Genomic DNA, 22,468 nt, shown 5'->3' on the forward strand with positions numbered 1-22,468 from the left:
CTAAGAATTGAGTCCCCTACCACCAGAATCTGTCTTTCCTTTCCCTTCGCTCCCCCCCACTCTCACTGGAGGAGTTCTTCCCCTGGCAGCTAGGAGAGTCCCTCAGCTCCAGCAGTGCTGGTCCATGACTGGTTTCACCACTGTCACTCAATGGAGCATACTTATTGGGATGCTCCAGCCCTGGATCGGCCTTCCTAGCACTTCCCCCTCTACCCTTCCTGACTGTCACCCATCTACTCTTTGCTAGTGCTTGCACCTTTTTGTCTCCACCCGCCTCTGTGCTGGCCCCTGCCGGCACCTGCCGTGTATGTTCCTGGCTCTCCTTTAATATGGAGGGACTTCGCAGTGCTGACAGTTGCTTCCCCAGATTCAGAACCTGGGCTTCCAGGGAAACAATGCCCTTACATTTTGCACAGCAGTATTCACCCTCGAACGGATGATCAAGGAACACATACATGCCGCAAGATGTACAAAAAGTCGCCTCTCCGCACCTGCCGGGCATCGTACCTATTAAATTTAATGAGGATTGGAGATTATACCCTGTCCAAATCACCTAACAACTAGCTTCCTGACACTAATACTCAAGACAGTATGTCCCCAGTCTCTAGTAATCTCCTGCAGTATGTCCCCAGTCTCTGGTAATCTCCTGCAGTATGTCCGCAGTCTCTGATTGTCTCTTGCAGTATGTCCGCAGTCTCTGGTAATCTCCTGCAGTATGTCCGCAGTCTCTAGTAATCTCCTGCAGTATGTCCGCAGTCTCTGTCTCCTGCAGTATGTCCGCAGTCTCTGGTAATCTCCTGCAGTATGTCTGCAGTCTCTGGTAATCTCCTGCAGTATGTCCGCAGTCTCTGGTAATCTCCTGCAGTATGTCCGCAGTCTCTGGTAATCTCCTGCAGTATGTCCGCAGTCTCCGGTAATCTCCTGCAGTATGTCCGCAGTCTCCGGTAATCTCCTGCAGTATGTCCGCAGTCTCTGGTAATCTCCTGCAGTATGTCCGCAGTCTCTGGTAATCTCCTGCAGTATGTCCGCAGTCTCTGGTAATCTCCTGCAGTATGTTCGCAGTCTCTGGTAATCGCCTGCAGTATGTCGGCAGTCTCTGGTAATCGCCTGCAGTATGTCCGCAGTCTCTGGTAATCGCCTGCAGTATGTCCGCAGTCTCTGGTAATCTCCTGCAGTATGTCCGCAGTCTCTGGTAATCGCCTGCAGTATGTCCGCAGTCTCTGGTAATCTCCTGCAGTATGTCCGCAGTCTCTGGTAATCGCCTGCAGTATGTCCGCAGTCTCTGGTAATCTCCTGCAGTATGTCGGCAGTCTCTGGTAATCTCCTGCAGTATGTCGGCAGTCTCTGGTAATCTCCTGCAGTATGTCCGCAGTCTCTGGTAATCTCCTGCAGTATGTCCGCAGTCTCTGGTAATCTTCTGCAGTATGTCCGCAGTCTCTGGTAATCTCCAGCAGTATGTCCGCAGTCTCTGATTGTCTCCTGCAGTATGTCCGCAGTCTCTGAACCTCATCTGTAGTATGTCTGCACTCTCTGACACTCACCTGTAATATGTGTATAGTGTATTAAGGTGCCCCTTTACTTGCTCAGTTATTTGAGATTGCTCCACTGCTCAGTGAGAGGTAATGATGTGCATTAACCTCTAGCAACCAATCAGCGAACAGTAGTGATCTGCTTTAATCCCTAGCAACCAATCAGTGAGCGCTAATAATGTGTATCAACCTCTAGCAACTGATCCGCAAGCAGAAATTATGTGTTGTAACCTCTAGCAACCAGCTAGTGAGCAGTAAGGATAGGCTGTAACCTCTGGCAAACAATTGCAATCGCTGCGTGATCTGCTGCAGTAAACTGATTTTGAGTCTACCTGCTGTTTTTTGTATGTCTCAGAATGGAGGGGGGACCCCAAGAAAATGTTTGCCCAGGGCCCAATCAAAATTAAAGATGGCCCTGACCGTAGTACAGTTGCCAATACAGCACAGGCGGTATACACAGTATCTAATACAGTGTGTACAGTTTCTACTACACTTCTGGTGGTGTACACAGTATCTAATAGATTGTAGTTTGGTTTTGCAAAACAAAATATACATCATGTCCAGAAGGCAACCAAAGAGAGGCAGACGCTCAATGGCCACTAAAAAAGGGCAAGCAGCCTCTGTGTCTACAGTCAACAGTGCTGGTGGTGGACACGGTTCATCCTCTGCAGGTGGCCGTGGGGCACGCTTGTCCTACTTTTTTTTTTTTTTTCTGCTGCTGGCCGTGTTTTTGAGCCAGAACATCCAGAAGAGTTGGTGGAGTGGATAACAAAGCCGTCCTCATCCTCCTCATCCTCTGTCACCCAGACTCAGAGTAGTTTGCATGTTCGCATGTTCTGCTGCAAACCGAACCGGGGGTGTTCGGCTCATCCCTAGCCACAACATGCAGAAGAGTTGGTGGAGTGGAAACTAAGCCATCCCCATACACTGGCTCATACTAGTTTGGCTTCCAACACAGCTGCCAAAGTGGACTATTCTACCTGCTCCTTGTCCACAGTTACTCCTTCCGTAGCCCCACCATCATGCACGGAGGAGTCACCAGAATTATTCGAACATAGTGTCAGTTACATGCTGCTGGAGGATGCACAGCGATTTGAAGGCTCTGATTTTGGTTCCCAGGTTGAAGAAGGGAATAACGTGAGCCTAGAGAGAGGGGGTGCCCAAGAATGACAAGAAACTGGCAGTCATGCTCCCCCAGCTGCAGCATACTGCAAAGTGTGCTCCAGTGACGAGGAGGGAGGGGATGATGAAGTCACTGACTGTACTTGGGTGCCTGAGAGAAGAGAGGAGGCACAAGTCTGAGGCAGGATGTCCTCTAGGGGGCAGCCACCCTATTGCATCACACCGCAGAGCTCCGCAGGTGCAGGGCTTTGCTGACTTCCCGCTGACTTTTAAAAGTTCCTTGGTGTGGGCCTTTTTCGACACCTGTGCAGCAGATCGTACTGTTGCTGTTTGCAACCTATGTCTGAAGCAGATCAAGCATGGCCAGAACAGCAGCCGCTTGGGCACCACATGCTTGACCAGACACATGACGACCTGCCATGTAGTCCGTTGGCAACAGCACTTGAAAGATCCACATCAAAGAAAAAGGTGGACTTCTCCTTGCTCTTTATCTGGGATCTCCAACCCTACTATACCTCCAGTCCTCTCAAAAACCTGCACTGGGAGGAATGAAGGTAAAGCAATAGGTGTCCCAAGTACTTGCAGCCAATCTGCTAGCAGTACACTACCATCTGATTTTAGCAGGCAAATTTACTTTCCCCAGTTGCTGAACCGTAAGAAGAAATTTGATCCCAGCTATCCACATGCTCAGGGTCTAAATGCTAGTTTGGCCAAATTGCTAGCACTGCAACTGCTGCCTTTTCAGCTGGTAGACTCTGCCCCCTTTCGTGAATTTGTGAAATGTGCTGTACCTCAGTGGCAGGTTCCAAAACTCCATTTCTTTTCATGGAAGGCCATTCCAGCTCTCACCCGGCATGTGGAAGGCAAAGTTTTGACCTTGTTGGACAGGGCAGTCAGAAGTAAGGTGCATATTACTGCTGACTCATGGTCCAGAAGGCATGGGCAGGGACGTTGCCTTTTCTTCATGGCGCACTGGGTAACTCTGGCAGCTGGGAAGGATGCAGGACAGGGTTCAGTGGTATTGGAGCTTTTTCCACTACCACGCCTCCAAAATGCTAGTGGTGATTCTGCCACAGCTCTCTCCTCCATCCCCTCCTCTTCTTCCTCTATGGCCTCTTCTGCAGATTTGTCTTCTGAACCAGCGGTTCTCCGTAAGTGTTCAATGGGCTACACAAGCAGTCAGGCTAAAAGATAACATGCGGTGCTTGGGTTGGTCTGCCTAAGGGACAGATGCCACACTGGGCAGAGATTATGTCAGCTCTGCAGGGGCAGGCTCAGAGGTGGTAGACGTCACGCCAGCTTCAGCCAGGAATGGTTGTATGCGACAATGGCACCAACCTTCTCTCCGCCCTCCGACAGGGACACTTGACCCATGTTCAATGTTTGGCACATATCCTGAATTTGGTGGTGCAGTGGTTCTTGAGCAGGTGTCAACTCTCTCGTCTATAAAATACAAGTGGTTAAGAATGATTGGAGGAGTTGGAGGAGTAATGTGCATATATCTCTAAATTTCATGTTTAATGTATATACACGCTGATCTCATGTCTAATATGCTTGTACTTTGATTTAATGAAAATGTGTGTATATTTCATTTAAACTGCTTATGCACATTTGCTGTTTTAGGGTTGTGAGAGTACTTTGACACCTTTTTAGCACTCCCAACTACCCAAGTTTGTTCCATTGTTGCGGCTTCACCTGCTATGGAGGGTTTTTAGCATCCAATACATACCTTTTTCTTTTCTCTTTTTTTTTTCAGTTATTTTTATGAGTTCGTGCTGATTTTTATTGGCATGACAGTTTTGTCTACTTATATTTTTCATTATGCATTTTGGTTAGGTTAACAATGGATGTTTTCTCTCCTCTTTTAGCAGGTGTAGTTTTTTAATGGGATCAGTATTGTTTTAATCACACTGAGAGGGTGGGTTTGCTATGCAGCACGGTGATTGGTTGTTTTACCAGCATGCATACCCCGCCCCCCCTCTTTTACTTTTTCACTTTTCTATTTATACCACACTACTACTATCCCTCTCTAGCTACGAATAAGCATCCAAATGATGTGAAACGCGTTAGCAGTCTACCACCCTGTACGTCTCTGCAATTGACTGTATGTTTGGATTTTATTGAAATAAAGATGTCCTTATCCCAGAGTGCGGCTATCCAGGATTTCTTTCTACCTCACTGCAAACCAGCAAGCCAGCACCTGGAACCAGTTCTTACTAGGGCGGTGTCATTCAAGTGCAAGAGTGTTTGTGAGCTGCATCTCCTTTTTTCCTGTCTACTTACCTGGATTTTTGCTTTGTGTCTTTGCCTGCTCAACACAATTGCCTATACATCGTGATACACCTTGATCGTTTTGGAGGCAACTTTTTTTGCACCATGGATATCCCTTTGAACCAGACATCTATAGATATTACGTCCAACCCAGCCATTCCAGAGCCTGACATGGGGTTTAGCCGGACTCTCATGGCTCCATCCGATAACCCACTCAGATCTAGCCAGTTATGCTCGTCCCAAAATTTAGTCTCCAGCGATGTATCACTGCGGGGTACCTTCCGCAAACTTGAAAGCCTCATGGCTAAGGAGATTCGCATTTTTTGGGATATTAAGGCTTTGACCGACTACGTATCATTGAAGCAGATCCCTCGGGGTCTAAGAATAAAAAAGTTTCCTACTTTTGAGTTTACAGATGATGAATCAAAACTTGAATGGACTAATGCACTTTCCACTTGTTCCTTTAAGTTGATGAACATCATCATAGATTTTAAGCAAAAGGAATTGAATCGCATACAGAGTGAAATGGCCCTAATCCAAAAAGACCTCATATCACAACAACAAGCACCTGATTATGCTAATCTTGATGGGCAGTTGAACAAAAGACTGGACAAACTTGAAAAAAATGTAATTTCCACTAAAAACGATAAAAGGACAAGGGATCAATTGGATTATGACACCAACAAAGTGTACTTATGGAAAAAAAACCCTTTTCAATCCCACTATCCAAGGAGGTCCACCCCAAAGAAGAGGGTCAGTTTTTCTGACACAGAGGGGGAGCGCACTTGTGATACCTTAGCAACTACTGGATCCGATTCCTCTTCTGATGGTAATCGCACCACTACCAAAATCAATCCGATATCTTTAAACCCGGGCGGACATGGCCGAAACAAGAAAAAAGGGAAGAAAAGAGGAAAACACGGAGGGGGGGAAAAAGGCACAGAAGAGACAGGTACAAATCGATACCAGCTGCGGGGTTGGAAATAATGGACACCCTTAACGTAGTCAACCTTTCATCTCGCCTTCTATCCACCTCTGATATTTCCCTGTTGTCTAGGGGTTTGAATTTTTGCCCCACGAACCACTTTGATTTGTTCAACACTATTCTTGATGTGAACAGATTCGTATGGACTTTGACACTACAAAAACACTACTATATGGAGAATGAAGATGATCAAATCATCCCACATCCGAATCAAACTACTTTACAACAGAGTCTTCAGCCAACTGGTGAGTCAACTCCTTTTCCCATTTTATTTTCTGATGTATGTACATCAGTAGACCTATCATCACACTACTATATGGAGAATGAAGATGATCAAATCATTCCACATCCGAATCAAACTACTTTACAACAGAGTCTTCAACCAACTGGTGAGTCAACTCCTTTTCCTATTTTATTTTCCGATGTATGTACATCAGTAGACCTATCAGATTTAGCTATTGAATCAAGCTCACATACACCGGCAGATAACACCAAGTGTCATACAGTATCCTTTAATTTGAAATCTGACTTTTACCCCATTAACTCCAGAGGAAAGGACATGGACACATATCAGAAATTGGTAGAGAAGGATTTGGCACACCTTGCAATGAGCATTGTCCATAACAAATCAGGAACCTCACTGCTGAGGAGAAAAAATCTCTTAACAACTTACATAAAGATCCCTCGATTGTAATAAGAAATGCAGATAAAGGGGGGCTGTGGTGATCCTAAATGCCTCTGCATATAGAGAAGAAGCTCTACGCCAGCTGTCAGATTCTTCTACCTACAGCAAACTGAAAGGTGATCCCACTGAACCTTTCAAAAAGGAGTTGGTATGTCTTCTTGACAGAGCGGTCTCTATAGGCATCTTTACCCCTAAAGAGAAAGATATGTTCATCCCTGCATTTCCAGTTATGCCCATTTTCCATCACCTTCCTAAGCTACATAAAGGCCTTTCACCACTTACAGGAAGACCAATTGTAGCTGGCATTGACTCTCTAAATGAACGTTTGGGCCAATGGGTTGATCAGCAACTACAGCCTCTAGTGACTAACCTTCCTGGATATTTACGGGACACTAAACAACTTCTGTCCAAACTGAAAGGGATGTCCTGGGAGAAGAATTTTCGCTGGATCACTTGTGATGTGTCCAGCATGTACTCTTCCATCCCACACAGCTTAGGCCTTCGGGCCGTGGCCTTCTTTTTGGAAAGATCTGGTCTTTTTTCTCTAGTTGTGCAGGAATTTATCATCATGTGTTTAGAATATTTACTTACACATAATTTCTTTATGTTCGACGGGGAGTACTATCTCCAGAAGTGCGGCGCCTCTATGGGCGCGAAGTTCTCACCATCCCTGGCCAAACTTTACATGGGGTTGTGGGAAAGGCTCCGCATTTTTGGGGATGACAGTCCCCGCCGATTAGATACGGTGTTTTACTGTAGGTATATAGATGACTTGTTATTCATTGTGTCTGACCCACTGGTTGAAATTGATAAGTGGTTTCTTTACTTAAACGATAATAACTTGAATTTAAAATTCACGGGTAAAATGGATCCAATTTCTATTGAGTTTCTGGATGTTCTCTTCACATCGGATGGTCCTGAGGTCACTTCTAACCTATACAGAAAACCCAGTGCGGGTAACACACTCCTTAGGGCCGATTCTAATCAACCTGGACATACCATTAGGAATATCCCACTTGGACAGTTCCTAAGGCTGAGGAGAATCTGCAGTAAGGAGAGTGATTTTGATAGGGAAGCTATCTCTATGTCCTCTAGGTTTATGGACAGAGGATATTCTCCAGCTACCATCAATAAAGGTCTGTCCATAGCCAAAAAGACACCCCGTCACCAGCTCCTTGTGGATAAGATTAAAGACAGGGAGGATCCTAGGTCCCACAAGGGACCATCCTTTATCCCCACTTTCTCCACACCCTATAGTGTGGAATTCCACAAGATACAAAAAATTGTCACTAAGTATCACCCGGTCCTGTCCAACGATCCCATCTACTCCAAAGTTTTGGCTAAGGGTATCCGCAGTGTCTCTAGAAAAGCACCATCCCTTGGTAACCTTCTGTCACCCAGCCTCTTTTCCAGCAAAAACAAATGTAAAAATTGGTTATCATTTCAGGGCACTTTTAAGTGCGGTGCTCGTAACTGTAACTATTGTCCATTTGTTAAGGGTGGAGACGTGGTGACATCAATGTCCACAGGAAAGTCCCATAAAATTAACTCTTTTGTTAATTGTAACACACGTTATGTAATATACGTTATTACATGCACTACATGTTCCATCCAATATGTAGGGAGAACTACACGCAGGCTGGAAGACCGGTTGTACGACCATCTCTACGACATTGACAAGGACCATGCCACAAACGTTGCCCGTCATTGGAACGAAGTCCATCAGAAGGACACGTCTTGCCTTGTTATACAAGGCATTGACAAAATTAGGACACCACAGAGGGGGGGGGGTGACAAATTTAGAATCTTATGCAGACGTGAAGTCCAATGGATCTTCTCTCTCAACACTAGACGACCCCTCGGGCTCAATTTCGAGTGGGATGTGTCACATTTTTATGAATAACCGTACATGCGTCCTGCGTCTTCGCATACATATAAATGACTTTACCTGTAGTTTTTGTTATCCATATCCTCAGTAGTCCACCATCTGGGATTTCACCAACATTAATCAGTTCCCCTAAATTTGTTATCATTAGAAAGTTGCATCAGCCTGCTTATGCATTGTCTACTATTTACTATGTTTCATTGATATTTACATTATACATTTTTTTACTGTTGATAGATTAGCTATCCGGTTTTCGTATATTCTGCACTCCTGGTAGAGTGGAAACACAATTCCCTAGGCCTAAGTTGTTTAGGCTTCAGCTTTATGCCATAACAAGTAGTAGCATTTTTTCAGCAGTTTGAGTGAGACTCCTCAAGAGACCCTTTTGAGTCTCCGAATGCACGGCATAATACAGTAAGGCTCGGTATAGACTATTTTGTCTTCTCCGCCTTTCGGCTTTATTTATTATTTTTTGTCAGTCTCACTCTGGATTTGTGGTGTCTCTATAGCGGGCCGTGAAGTAGCACGAGAAGTGAGACTTCGGGAATTTCTAATTGCATGGTATTATGCAGCAAGGCCGCCATAACAATATATAATATAAAAAGACTGGTCTATCTAGTCAGATATACTAAACTGTAGTCCCATTGACATTCATTTTTTTGATAGTTAACTGTGATGTGCTGCAGCACTTCAAGTGAGACCCTTTCGAGTCTCCGAATACATGGCATAATGCAGTTAGGTTTGTTATAGACCATTTTGTTTTTCTCGCCTCTCGGCTTTATTATTTTTTTTTGTCAATCCCACTCCAGATTTATGGTATTCCTATAGCGGGCCATGGTGTTCTGCAGCACGAAAAGTGAGACTTTGGGAATTTCTAATCACACGGCACTATGCAGCAAGGTTTCCAAATACTCATACATTTTGCATTCTTGGTAGATGGGAAACACGATTCCCTAGGCCTAAGTTTTTTTAGGCTTCAGTCTTATGCCATAGCAAGTAGCACTATATATATTTTTTCAGCAGTTTGAGTGAGACTCTTTAAGTGAGACTCTTTTTGAGTCTCCGAATGCATGGCATAATACAGCAAGGCTTGTTATGGACTTTTTTGTCCTTTCTGCCTTTTGGTTTTATTTTTGTCAGTCCCACTCTAGATTTGTAGCGTTTTAATAGCAAGCCGTGGCGTCCTGCAGCACGAGAAGTGAGACTTTGGGAATCTCTAATTGCATGGTATTATGTAGCAAGGCCGCCTTAATAATATATAATATAAAAAACTAGTTTTATCTAGTCAGATACAATAATCTATAGTTCCATTGACATAATTTTTTGACAGTCAACTGTGAGATGCTGCAGCACTTCAAGTGAGACTCTCTCAAGTCTCCGAATACATGGCTCAATGCTGTTAGGTTTGTTATAGACCATTTTGTTCTTTTTGCCTTTTGGCTTTATTATTTTTGCCAATTCCACTCTAGATTTAGGGTATTCTTATAGTGAGCCATTGTGTTTTGCAGCACGAAAAGTGAGACTTTGGGAATTTCCAATCGCATGGTACTATGTAGCAAGGCCGCCTTAATAATTCTTAATTTTTCTTTTGGATGCAGGTCTGGGCTTTGTTTGATGCAGATTCTATAGCCACCCTACTATATCTGTGTGCGTTTGAGGTTACTCTCTTTCGTGTTATTATTCAACTCAACCTATTTCAGCACATGGAGTGAGACTTATGGTCTCTATACATTTGCTGATGTAGCATAGTCTGCCAGCATGTTGATCTATGTGGAAACTGCATTAATTTAATAGTTCATTCGGTTCTTTGTTTTGGTTCCTTTGTTGGGCTTTTCTATGTTTCCTATGTGGTTGATCATACACCTTTTCATTATTGACCGCACAGCTAACATGATATTGTCATGGGAGTTTAATATCAACAACAATGGATATTTATCTATACTTTTTTGTGGTTCATCTGGTGTCTTATCCATTTTCATGCTTCTGTTTGTCTGTTTTTTACTGTTTTTTCTTTTCAGAAAGTAAAGACTTATTGGACACCAATGCCTTGGATGCGATGCTACATGTTTGATACTTTTGACACATTTGTAACCACTCTCTTGGGTAGTTGGACCGACCCCTTTTTCAGATCTATGTATATATTTTTCACTGCATATATTTTTGTCAACTCTCTCGTCTATAAAATACAAGTGGTTAAGAATGATTGGAGGAGTTGGAGGAGTAATGTGCATATATCTCTAAATTTCATGTTTAATGTATATACACGCTGATCTCATGTCTAATATGCTTGTACTTTGATTTCATGAAAATGTGTGTATATTTCATTTAAACTGCTTATGCACATTTGCTGTTTTAGGGTTGTGAGAGTACTTTGACACCTTTTTAGCACTCCCAACTACCCAAGTTTGTTCCATTGTTGCGGCTTCACCTGCTATGGAGGGTTTTTAGCATCCAATACCTACCTTTTTCTTTTCTCTTTTTTTTTTTTTTTTTTTTCAGTTATTTTTATGAGTTCGTGCTGATTTTTATTGGCATGACAGTTTTGTCTACTTATATTTTTCATTATGCATTTTGGTTAAGTTAACAATTTTCTCTCCTCTTTTAGCAGGTGTAGTTTTTTAATGGGATCAGTATTGTTTTAATCACACTGAGAGGGTGGGTTTGCTATTCAGCACGGTGATTGGTTGTTTTACCGGCATGCATACCCCGCCCCCCCTCTTTTACTTTTTCACTTTTCTATTTATACCAAAATACTACTATCCCTCTCTAGCTACGAATAAGCATCCAAATGATGTGAAACGCGTTAGCAGTCTACCACCCTGTACGTCTCTGCAATTGACTGTATGTTTGGATTTTATTGAAATAAAGATGTCCTTATCCCAGAGTGCGGCTATCCAGGATTTCTTTCTACCTCTACCAGTTCTTACTAGGGCAGTGTCATTCCAGAGCAAGAGTGTTTGTGAGCTGCATCTCCTTTTTTCTTGAGCAGGTACCCAGGCTTACAGGATCTCCTGAAGCAGGCCAGAAAAGTCTGTGGTCATTTCTGCTGGTCATACAATGCCAGTGCTCAGCTGGCTGACATTCAAAGGGAATGCAACCTGCCCACCAACCGCCTCATTTGTAACATGACCACTCAACGTTGGCAAAGCTGCAGCAGCTGCACACACACAGCAGAGGGCCGTCAATGAGTACCTGTGTGAGTATGGCACCAGGACGGGGTCAGGGCAGCTTGGCTTCTTTTCGCCACGCCAGTGGCTAGCGAATAAGGATGCATACACTGTCCTGTCACCATTTGAGGAGGCCACAAGAATGGTGAGCAGTGACAATGCATGCATCAGTGACACTGTCCCTCTAGTCTTCATATTGGAGCACATGCTTCGTGGAATCATGGACAGGGCACTTGGCCCTCTTTATCCAGATAGCATTCCTGCGGGCCTGCCAAACACATAGGAAGAAGAGGAGGATGAGGATTGTGTCAGCATGGATGTAGAGGATAACACTTTGCAGCAGTCTACAAGGGATGGTTTTCAGTCCCCAGAAACCCAAAGAGTTGTACATGGCTGGGAGGAGGTAGTTACCAATCATGTGATTATTAGTGACCCAGAGGACTCAGAATCGTATGCCTCTGCAAACTTACGCTGCATGGCCTCCCTGGTTCTGCAAAGCCTGCGAAAGGACCCTAGGATTCGTGGTATCAAGGAGAGGGATCATTACTGGCTGGCAACCCTTTTTGATCTATGTTACAAGGGTAAGGTTGCAGAACTCCTCCTGCCTTTGCAGTGGGAGCAGAGGATGAAACATCTTCAAGAGGCCTTGAAGAAAGGTTTGTGCAATGCATTTCCAGACCCTGGGAGGTTACAATTTCCTGGTGCTGGACAACGTGTTGCTGAGGCTTCGTTCAGTAAGAGGAAGAGCGGTGGAGAAGGTGGCCGGCTGACCGATGCCTTTAAACAATTTTTCAGTCCTCAGCACCAAGGTCTGATCGGTTCAAGCAACCATCGCCAGCGTCTGCATTACATGGTGCAGGAATATCTAGGGGCAAGAACAGACTTGGAGACCTTTCCAAAAGAGCATCTGTTTAACAGGGGCATGCAATTACAATTTTTGATATATTTCAATGCAAGGCCCGTTCCTGCGCTCAACAAGAGTATCTGTGAGGGGTTACAGTGTTGTGGCACCACCACCACCACCACCAAAGGCCCAATTTTTCTGCCCCTGTTTAACAGGGGCATGTAATTACAATTTTTTAATATAGTATTTCACAGCAGGGCCCGTTCCTGCTCCCACCAAGAGTAACTGTGAGGGCTTACAGTGTTCTGGTACCACCAACACCTAAGGCCCAATTTTGTGCAGAGTATATAGGGCAGGCTGTATAGTGTATATATACTGCTGTTCAGAATATATAGTGCCTGGGGGGACCCCCACGCCATTTTTTTTTTATTTGGGTTCCCCTTAATATCCATACCAGACCCAAAGGGCCTGGTAATGGACTGGGGGGGGACCCCATGCCATTTTTTTCCCAATGATTTTCATCTATATTGCCGGGACCCGACAATACATTACATCTGCGAGGTAGTTTTAAATGACATTTTTTTCCTTTTAGAAATGTCATTTTGCTGTGGTATTGTTCTGAACACGGGAAAAATGCGCTACTTTACAGGCATACTATAGACACCCCCCCCCCCCCAGGCACGATATTTAAAGGAATATTTAATTTTTATTGTTTTACTTTAAGCATTATTAAAATCACTGCTCCCCAAAAAAACTGACATTTTTAAAACTTTTTTTTTTTGCAATGATGCATGTCCCCTGGGGCAGGACCCGGGTCCTCAAACACTTTTTATGGCAATAACTTGCATATAAGCCTTTAAAATTAGCACTTTTGATTTTTCACTTTCGTGTCCCATAGACGTTAACGGTGTTCGCACGTTCGAATAAATTTTTGCCTGTTCGCGTGTTCTGCTGTGAACCGAACTGGGGGGTGTTCGGCTCATCCCTAGCCACAGCATGCAGAAGAGTTGGTGGAGTGGATAACTAAGCCATCCCCATCCTCTGGCTCATACTAGTTTGGCTTCCAACGCAGCTAGCAAAGTGGACTATTCCACCAGCTCCTTGTCCACAGTTACTCCTTTCATAGCCCCACCATCGTACACGGAGGAGTTACCAGAATTATTTGACCATAGTGTCGGTTACATGATGCTGGAGGATGCGCAGCAATTTGAATGCGCCGATGTTGGTCCCCAGGTTGAGGAAGGGAGTAACGTGAGCCTAGAGAGAGGGGGTGCCATAGAAGGACTAGCAAGAAGAAGAAACTAGCAGTCATGTTCCCCCAGCTGCAGCATACTGCCAAGTTTGCTCCAGTGATGAGGAGGGAGGGGATGATGATGAGACAAATGAATCCACATGGTGTAATTCCCTAAGATCTTTTATTTAAAAAAAGAGGGGTTCACACTTACAGGATTTCAGATAAAACAAGCTTGTTCTTTAGAAGGTAAAAAGCGATTGCCACGAACGTCACCCTACACATTTCATCCCACCGGACATCATCTGGGTTGTGACACCCCAACCCAGATGTCCGGTGGGATGGCAATCACTTTTACCTTCTAAAGAACAAGCTTGTTTTATCTGAAATCCTGTAAGTGTGAACCCCTCTTTTTTTAAATAAAAGATCTTACAGAATTGCACTATGTGGATTCATTTGTCTTCCATGTCCAGTGCTAATGGGATGATCTAATATCTGCTGCATACTTTGGAGTTCGTCTGTGTGATCATCTATACTTGGGGTCTACCTTCCATCCACTGCTCCATCCACAGATTACTTCATTAAGGGTAATCCCTCACCATGCCTGTTTGACCCATGTGCGATACAGTACATGCGTCCACCTTTATCTGGTAAACGTGCCAACCTTACTTCGCTTGACTGCACTTCATGATCAAGCACTTTTCAAGATTTATTACTGCAATTTACTTACTATTGTTGACTTTTATTCACACCATTATGGTTCACACAATCAAGATGGACTAACATGTTATGTTATTACCCTTTTGTATTGTATATATCAATTGTTTCAATTTTCCTTTTTTTCACTACAAATTAAGCGCTACACGATTTTTATCTGCGTTTCACTTTGTATCTAGTGGAGTGTTGGCTGCTCACCTATTTTCCTATGCGGAATTGTTTTCCTTTTATCCAACAGCACCTGAAATACCCACAGCATAAAAAAAAACTTCTCCTTGCTCCTCATCTGGGATCTCAACCCCTACTATACCCCAAGTCCTTTCAAAAACCTGCACTGACAGGAATGAAGGAATAACAATAGGTGCCACAAATACTTGCAGCCAATCTGCTAGCAGTACACCACCTGTTGATTTCAGAAGGCAAATTTCGCTACCTTAATTGCTAAACCGTAAAAAAAAAAATAAAAACTGTCCCAGCCATCCACATGCTCAGCATCTAAATGCTAGCTTGGCCAATTTGTTAGCACTACAACTGCTGCCTTTTATTCTGATAGACTCTGCCCCCTTTTGTGAATTTGTGGAATGTGCTGTACCAGAGTGGCAGGTTCCACAAATAATTTTCTTTTCAGGTAAGACCATTCCAGCTCTCTACCGTCATGTGGAAGGCAATGTTTTGGCTTTGTTGGGCAGGGCGGTCAGCAGCAAGGTTCACATTACCACTGACTCATGGTCTAGCAGGCATGGTCAGGGTCACTACCTTTCCTTCACAGCGCACTGGGTAACTCTGCTGGCAGCTGGGAAGGATGCAGGACAGGGTTCAGTGTTGGAGCTTGTTCCGCCACCATGCCTCCAAAAAGCTGGTGATGATTGTGCCACATCTGTCTGCTCCACCCCCTCCTCCTCTTCTTCCTCTATGGCCTCTTCTGCTGAATTGTCCTCTGAACCAGCAGTGCTCCCTAAGTGTTCAAGGGGCTACTCAAGCAGTCAGGCTAAAAGATGTCATGCAGTGCTTCATTTGGTCTGTCTAGGGGTCAGAAGCCACACTGGGGCAGAGATTCTGTCAGCTCCGCAGGGACAGGCTCAGAGATGGTTGACGCCACGGCAGCTTGAGCCAGGAATGGTTGCATGCGACAATGGCACCAACCTTCTCTCCGCCCTCTGACAGGGACACTTGACACATGTTCCTGAATTTGGTGGTGCAGCGTTTCTTGACCAGGTACCCAGGCTTACAAGATCTTCTGAGGCAAGCCAGAAAAGTCTGTGGTCATTTCCGGCAGTCATACAATGCCAGTCCTCGGCTGGCTGACATTCAACAGGAATTCAACCTGCCCACTAACCACCTCATTTGTGACATTCCCACCAAGAGGGAACTAAACGTTGCTGCAGCGGCTGCACACGCATCAGAGGGCCATCAATGAGTACCTGTATGAGTATGGCACCAGGACAGACTCAGGGGAGCTTAGCTTCTTTTTGCTATGCCAGTGGCTACTGATTAAAGATGCATGCACTGTCCTGTAACCATTTGAGTGAGCAGCAATAATGCATGCATCAGTGACACTGTCCTTCTAGTCTTCATGCTGGAGCACACGCTTCGTGGAATCATGGACAGGGCACTTGAGGCAGAACAGCGGGAGCAAGAGGAGGACTTCCTTTCCTCTCAAGGCCCCCTTTATGCAGATTCTATTCCTGCGGGGCCGCCAAACACATAGGAGGAGGATTGTGTCAGCATGGATGTAGAGGATAACACGCAGCAGTCTTCAAGGGATGGTTTTCAGTCCCCAGAAACCCAAGGAGTTGTACGTGGCTGAGAGGAGGTAGTTCCTGACAATGTCATCTTTAGTGACCCAGAGGACTCAGAATCTCATGCCTCTTCAAACTTACACTGCATGGGCTCCCTGATTCTGCAAAGCCTGCAAAAGGACCCGAGGATTTGTGGTATCAAGGAGAGGGATCACTACTGGCTGGCAACCCTTCTTGATCCACGTTAAAGGGTAAAGTTGCAGAGCTCATCCTATCTGAGCAGAGGATGAAACCTCTTCAAGACGCCTTGAATAAAACTTTGTGTAATGCCTTTCCAGACCCTGGGAGGTTACCATTTCTTGGTCCTGGACAACGTGTTTCTGAGGCTTAGTTCGGTCAGAGGAAGAGCGGTGGAGAAGGTGGCCGGCTAACCGATGCCTTTAAACAATTCTTTAGTTCTCAGTGCTCAAGGCTGTTAGGTTTAAGCAACCATCGGCAGCGTCTGCATTATATGGTGCAGGAATATCTAGGGGCAAGAGTAGATCTGGAGACCTTTCCAAATGAGCATCCATTGAGTTACTGGGTCTTGAGGATGGACCACTGGCCAGAAATTGCTTTAATATGCAATTGAGCTACTGGCCTGTACTACATTCAGTGTGCTTTCTGAACGGACATTCAGTGCTGCTGGGGGGTTTGTAATGGATCAAAGAGTGCGCCTGTCCACAGACTCCATTGATAGGCTTACATTTATCAAAATGAATCAGTCCTGGATCAGCAGCTATCAAGCCCCTGATGCAGTTGTAACTGATTGAATTTGCTAGGGATCTGAGATTCCTTTAAGACTGCCTATGCTGCCTAATCTATTCATGAATCTTGATTATGCTAGCTTCCAACAATATTTTTGGTTTAGGGCCCCACCAACAGCTACGGCCCAATTTTTCTGCATCTCTTTAACAGGTGCATGTAATTTTCATTTTTTTTCACAAATTTTTAAAAGCAGGGCCGTTCCTGCGCCCAACAAGAGTAACTGTGAGTGGTTACAGTGTTCTTGGTGACCTTGGGCCTGGGCTCGCGTGTGGACAGGACCCTCGTACAAACCACAGCGGTGTCCTGGACAGGAGGTACAGGAGGAGCAAGAGAGGACAGCAGGAGAGAGCACTCCCAGGCAAGTCTCCAAGGAGAGGAACAACTGGTCGCATCCAGGTGGGCTGGTGAGTGACATGCACAGACCTGAGAGAACTGGGAGGATGCAGTCTGGGATGGGTGCAGAGCCAGAGGAATGAACTGTGGTTTCATGGGCAGTGGAGAAGGGCAGCTGCAGCCATGAGGGCTAGCGGGGCCTGAAAATGGCTGACTGAGCTCAGTAGCCGCATGTAGGACAGCTAGCACCAGTGACTTTCTATCTTGCTACACTATAGGGGCCCGCGGTCCCTGCCTGTAAAGGGCAATTGCTAAGGCCTGGCTGACCCATTGTCAGGCCTAACCACGCAGGGCTAGCTGTGCCTGAAAGCTCATGCAAATAGAGTGCTGGAGGAGCTGAGGATCAATAGTCTGCAGTAAGAGTTGTGCTGAAGGAAGAGAGGCCTGTATATACCTGAGAGTCTATAAGTTGTCCCAACGGATTGTTCTAAAATTCACCAACTGATTGTTCTAAAATTCACCAATTGATCTAAAATTCACCAATTGATTGTTCTAAAACTCACTGGGCATCCCGTGCTTCCTACACCCTATCCAAGTTCAATCCCCTCAATAAAAAAATAAAACCAAAGCTAATGGACTGTTCATTGCCTTGGAGTGAATGAGGATTGAATGCCGGGCTGGGCAGGGTGACAGGTGGGCCACAACACTCAGTAGGGTATAAATACATATATATATATATATGTGTGTGTGTGTGTGTGTGTGTGTGTGTGTGTGTGTATATATATATATATATATATATATATATATATATGTGTGTGTCTATATATGTATGTATATATGTATGTGTATGTGTGTATGTATGTGTATATATATATATATATGTATGTATGTGTATTTATATATATATATATATATATATATATATATATATATATATATATATGTATGTGTGCGTGTATATATATATATGTGTGTGTGTGTGTGTGTGTGTATGTATATGTGTGTGTGTATATATATATATATATATATATATATATATATATATATATAATATGTGTGTATATATATATATATGTGTGTATATATATATATATATATATATATATGTGTGTGTGTATATGTATATATATATATATATATGTGTGTGTGTAATATATATATGTGTGTGTGTGTGTATGTATATGTGTATATATATATATATATATATATATATATATATATATACACGCAGTGGGGACGGAAAGTATTCAGACCCCCTTAAATTTTTCACTCTTTTTTTATATTGCAGCCATTTGCTAAAATCATTTAAGTTCATTTTTTTTCCTCATTAATATACACACAGCACCCCATGTTGACAGAAAAACACAGAATTGTTGATATTTTTGCAGATTTATTAAAAAAGAAAAACTGAAATATCACATGGTCCTAAGTATTCAGACACTTTACTGTGACACTCATATATTTAACTCAGGTGCTGTCCAATTCTTCTGATCATCCTTGAGATGGTTCTACACCTTCATTTGAGTCCAGCTGTGTTTGATTATACTAATTGGACTTGATTAGGAAAGCCACACACCTGTCTATATAAGACCTTACAGCTCGCAGTGCATGTCAGAGCAAATGAGAATCATGAGGTCAAAGGAACTGCCTGAAGAGCTCAGAGACAGAATTATGGCAAGGCACAGATCTGGCCAAGTTTACAAAAAAATTTCTGCTGCAATTAAAGCGGTTGTATACCCGCTGTCTTTTTTTTTTTCTACACCTGCAAGGGAAAAGGCATAATGAGCTAGTATGCACCGCATACTAGCTCATTATGAGATACTTACCTTAGAACGAGGCCCCGGCATCTCACCTGGTCCACGCCGAGGGAGCTGACATCTCCCCTCGGCGTGTCTTCCGGGTATCGCGGCTCCGGCGCTGTGAGTGGCCGGAGCTGCGATGTCGTCACTCCCGCGCATGCGCGCGGGAGACTTTTGCCCGGCAAGCTCCAGAGTTTGCCAGGCTGTCAGCCGAGAATCCCCTGTGCGCATGCGCCGCTGCAGTCAGCGGCTCATTGCGAGGGGATTTTTTTTACCTACAGGTAAGCCTTATTATAGGCTTACCTGTAGGTAAAAGTTAAAAATAAAGGTATACAACCGCTTTAAGGTTCCTAAGAGCACAATGGCCTCCATAATCCTTAAATGGAAGACGTTTGGGACGCCCACCCTTCCTAGAGCTGGCCGTCCGGCCAAACTGAGCTATCGGGGGAGAAGAGCCTTGGTGAGAGAGGTAAAGAAGAACCCAAAGATCACTGTGACTGAGCTCCAGAGATGCAGTCGGGAGATGGGAGAAAGTTGTAGAAAGTCAACCATCACTGCAGCCCTCCACCAGTTGGGGCTTTATGGTAGAGTGGCCCGACGGAAGCCTCTCCTCAGTGCAAGACACATGAAAGCCCGCATGAATTTTACTAAAAAACACCTGAAGGACTCCAAGATGGTGAGAAATAAGATTCTCTGGTCTGATGAGACCAAGATAGAACTTTTTGGCCTTAATTCTAAGCGGTAGGTGTGGAGAAAACCAGGCACTGTTCATCACCTGTCCAATACAGTCCCAACAGTGAAGCATGGTGGTGGCAGCATCATGCTGTGGGGGTGTTTTTCAGCTGCAGGGACAGGATGACTGGTTGCAATCGATGGAAAGATGAATGTGGCAAGTACAGGGATACCCTGGACGAAAACCTTCTCCAGAGTGCTCAGGACCTCAGACTGGGCCGAAGGTTTACCTTCCAACAAGACAATGACCCTAAGCACACAGCTAAAATAACGGAGGAGTGGCTTCACAACAACTCTGTGACTGTTCTTGAATGGCCCAGCCAGAGCCCTGACTTAAACCCAATTGAGCATCTCTGGAGAGACCTAAAAATGGCTGTCCACCAACGTTTACCATCCAACCTGACAGAACTGGAGAGGATCTGCAAGAAGGAATGGCAGAGGATCCCCAAATCCAGGTGTGAAAAACTTGTTACATCTTTCCCAAAAAGACTCATGGCTGTATTAGATCAAAAGGGTGCTTCTACTAAATACTGAACAAAGGGTCTGAATACTTAGGACCATGTGATATTTCAGTCTTTCTTCTTTAATAAATCTGCAAAAATATCAACAATTCTGTGTTTTTCTGTCAGTATGGGGTGCTGTGTACATTAATGAGGAAAAAAAAATGAACTTAAATGATTTTAGCAAATTGCTGCAATATAACAAAGAGTGAAAAATGTAAGGGGGTCTGAATACTTTCCGTCCCCACTGTGTATATATGTGTATATATGTGTATATATATATATATATATATATATATATATATATATATTACAGTGGAAAGTATATAGTGCCATCAGTGTAGTGTATATATAATATAGTGCAGGGTATATAGTGCAGTGCAGAGTATATAATACAATGTATTGAAGTGGTTAAGGGGAACCCTATGACAGAATTAAGAAAAAAACAGCGGTGGGTCCCCCCCCCAATCCATACCAGGCCCTTTGCGTGTGGCATAGATTTTAAGAGGAACTCTACGCCAAAATGTTTTTAAAAATTGGGGTGGGGTCCCCCCCAAGACCCATACCAGACCCTTATCCGAGCAAGCAGCCTGGCAGGCCAGGAAAGGGGGGACGAGCGAGCACCCCCCCTCCTGAACCATGCTGTTTTTTTTCCTTTGATTTTTCATCTATATTGCCGGGAGGCGGCAATAAATTACAGCTGCAAGCAAGTTTAAATTGTTTTTTAATTTAGAAATGTCATTTTGCTGCGGCACTGGCACAGATACGCCACTTTACAGGCAGACTAAGGGGACCCCCTAGGCACGATATTTAAAGGAATATTTCATTATTATTGTTTCACTTTAAGCATTATTAAAATCACTGCTCCTGAAAAAATAGTTGTTTTTAAAACTTATTTTTGCATTGATACATGTCCCCTGGGGCAGTGCCCGGGTCCCCATTCACTTTTTATGGCAATAACTTGCATATCAGCCTTTAAATTTATCACTTTTGATTTTTCATGTTTGTTTCCCTTAGACTTTAATAGGGTTCGCATGTTCACTACAACTTTTTGCCTGTTCGCGTGTTCTGGTGCGAATCGAACCGGCGGGTGTTCAGACCATACCTAGTAACTATGTTTTAGTTCTTTTTTAATTGACTTCCTAGTTCCCACATAAGTGTATGAGATGTGACCAGAGCAGTGCATTAAAAAAATTGATTATCTTTGTTAGCCCAGTGTGTTTAGTTAACGCAGTTCAATGGTGTGTTTTGCTTTTATATATAGGTCTAGACGTGCTATTTGTATGGAGACGGGATGTCAGAATGTCCAGCTTTGCAGTGCCATCCTGAAAGTTACATTCGAGGCAGATGTTATTGGCCCCTACTTCATGTTTCCATTACTTTACGTAATATTTCAATTGCTGATTGGACTTCTCTTTATCTTGATTTTCCGCATTTATGACAGAATAAAGGCCTCAGGTAAACATATTTTTCTTATTTACATTACATACGACCTAAATATAATATATTATAGTTTACTAGTCCTTTGATATGGTAACTGCACTATTTCTCTTTTTTAGCATTTTTCTTTTAATCTGGTAATGCTGTCCTAGTGTAACAGTGCTTACTTACAGTTCTCTATCATAGGAGAGGCAGTTTTGTCAAACTATGACTGGACTGCAAAATATTTCCGCCTCTTCTCCATAACAAAGGGGGAGTTTTTTTGTAGTTCAAAGAGAGCTGGGGATGAAGTAACTAAGCATGCAGCAAAGGAAGGTGTGACTGCCAATGACTAATCACTCTACTGGCCCGCTGCCAGTGTCATATGACCATTCACGGCAGATCACATGACCATTGTAAACAATGGATGGCTTTCTTTCATGCCATCCATTATATACAATTGTGTTGCTAGCTGTGATTGGTCACAGTGATCATATGGTACAGACCAATCACAGCCCATCTGTACCATGTGATTAGCTCTGGCCAATTAAAACTAATCACAACAAAACAAACGAAATTAATACATTTCATTCAGTAAAATGCTTGCTTATAGCAATGAAATTCACTGGTATAAGCAATCATAATGTGAAAATCAAAACAAAAAATAAATCTTGATTACTTCCCCTAGGGGCGGGGCCTAGTG

At 43.8% G+C, this 22,468-nt stretch overlaps 1 protein-coding gene across 1 annotated transcript in view; it reads left to right on the top strand.

The window, feature by feature from the left end:
- The window catches only part of SLC10A1 (solute carrier family 10 member 1), a 138,558-nt gene extending 116,683 nt beyond the window's left edge, over nucleotides 1-21,875 (top strand). Inside the window, exon 5 of the mRNA XM_073608938.1 lies at nucleotides 21,611-21,875. Coding sequence (XP_073465039.1) covers nucleotides 21,611-21,875 — 265 coding nt within the window. The remainder of the gene's footprint in view (nucleotides 1-21,610) is intronic.
- The last annotated feature ends 593 nt before the right edge of the window (nucleotides 21,876-22,468 follow it).

The sequence above is a fragment of the Aquarana catesbeiana genome, linkage group LG13, assembly GCF_042186555.1.
Source record: "Aquarana catesbeiana isolate 2022-GZ linkage group LG13, ASM4218655v1, whole genome shotgun sequence".
In the NCBI taxonomy this organism is placed as follows: Eukaryota; Metazoa; Chordata; class Amphibia; order Anura; family Ranidae; genus Aquarana; species Aquarana catesbeiana.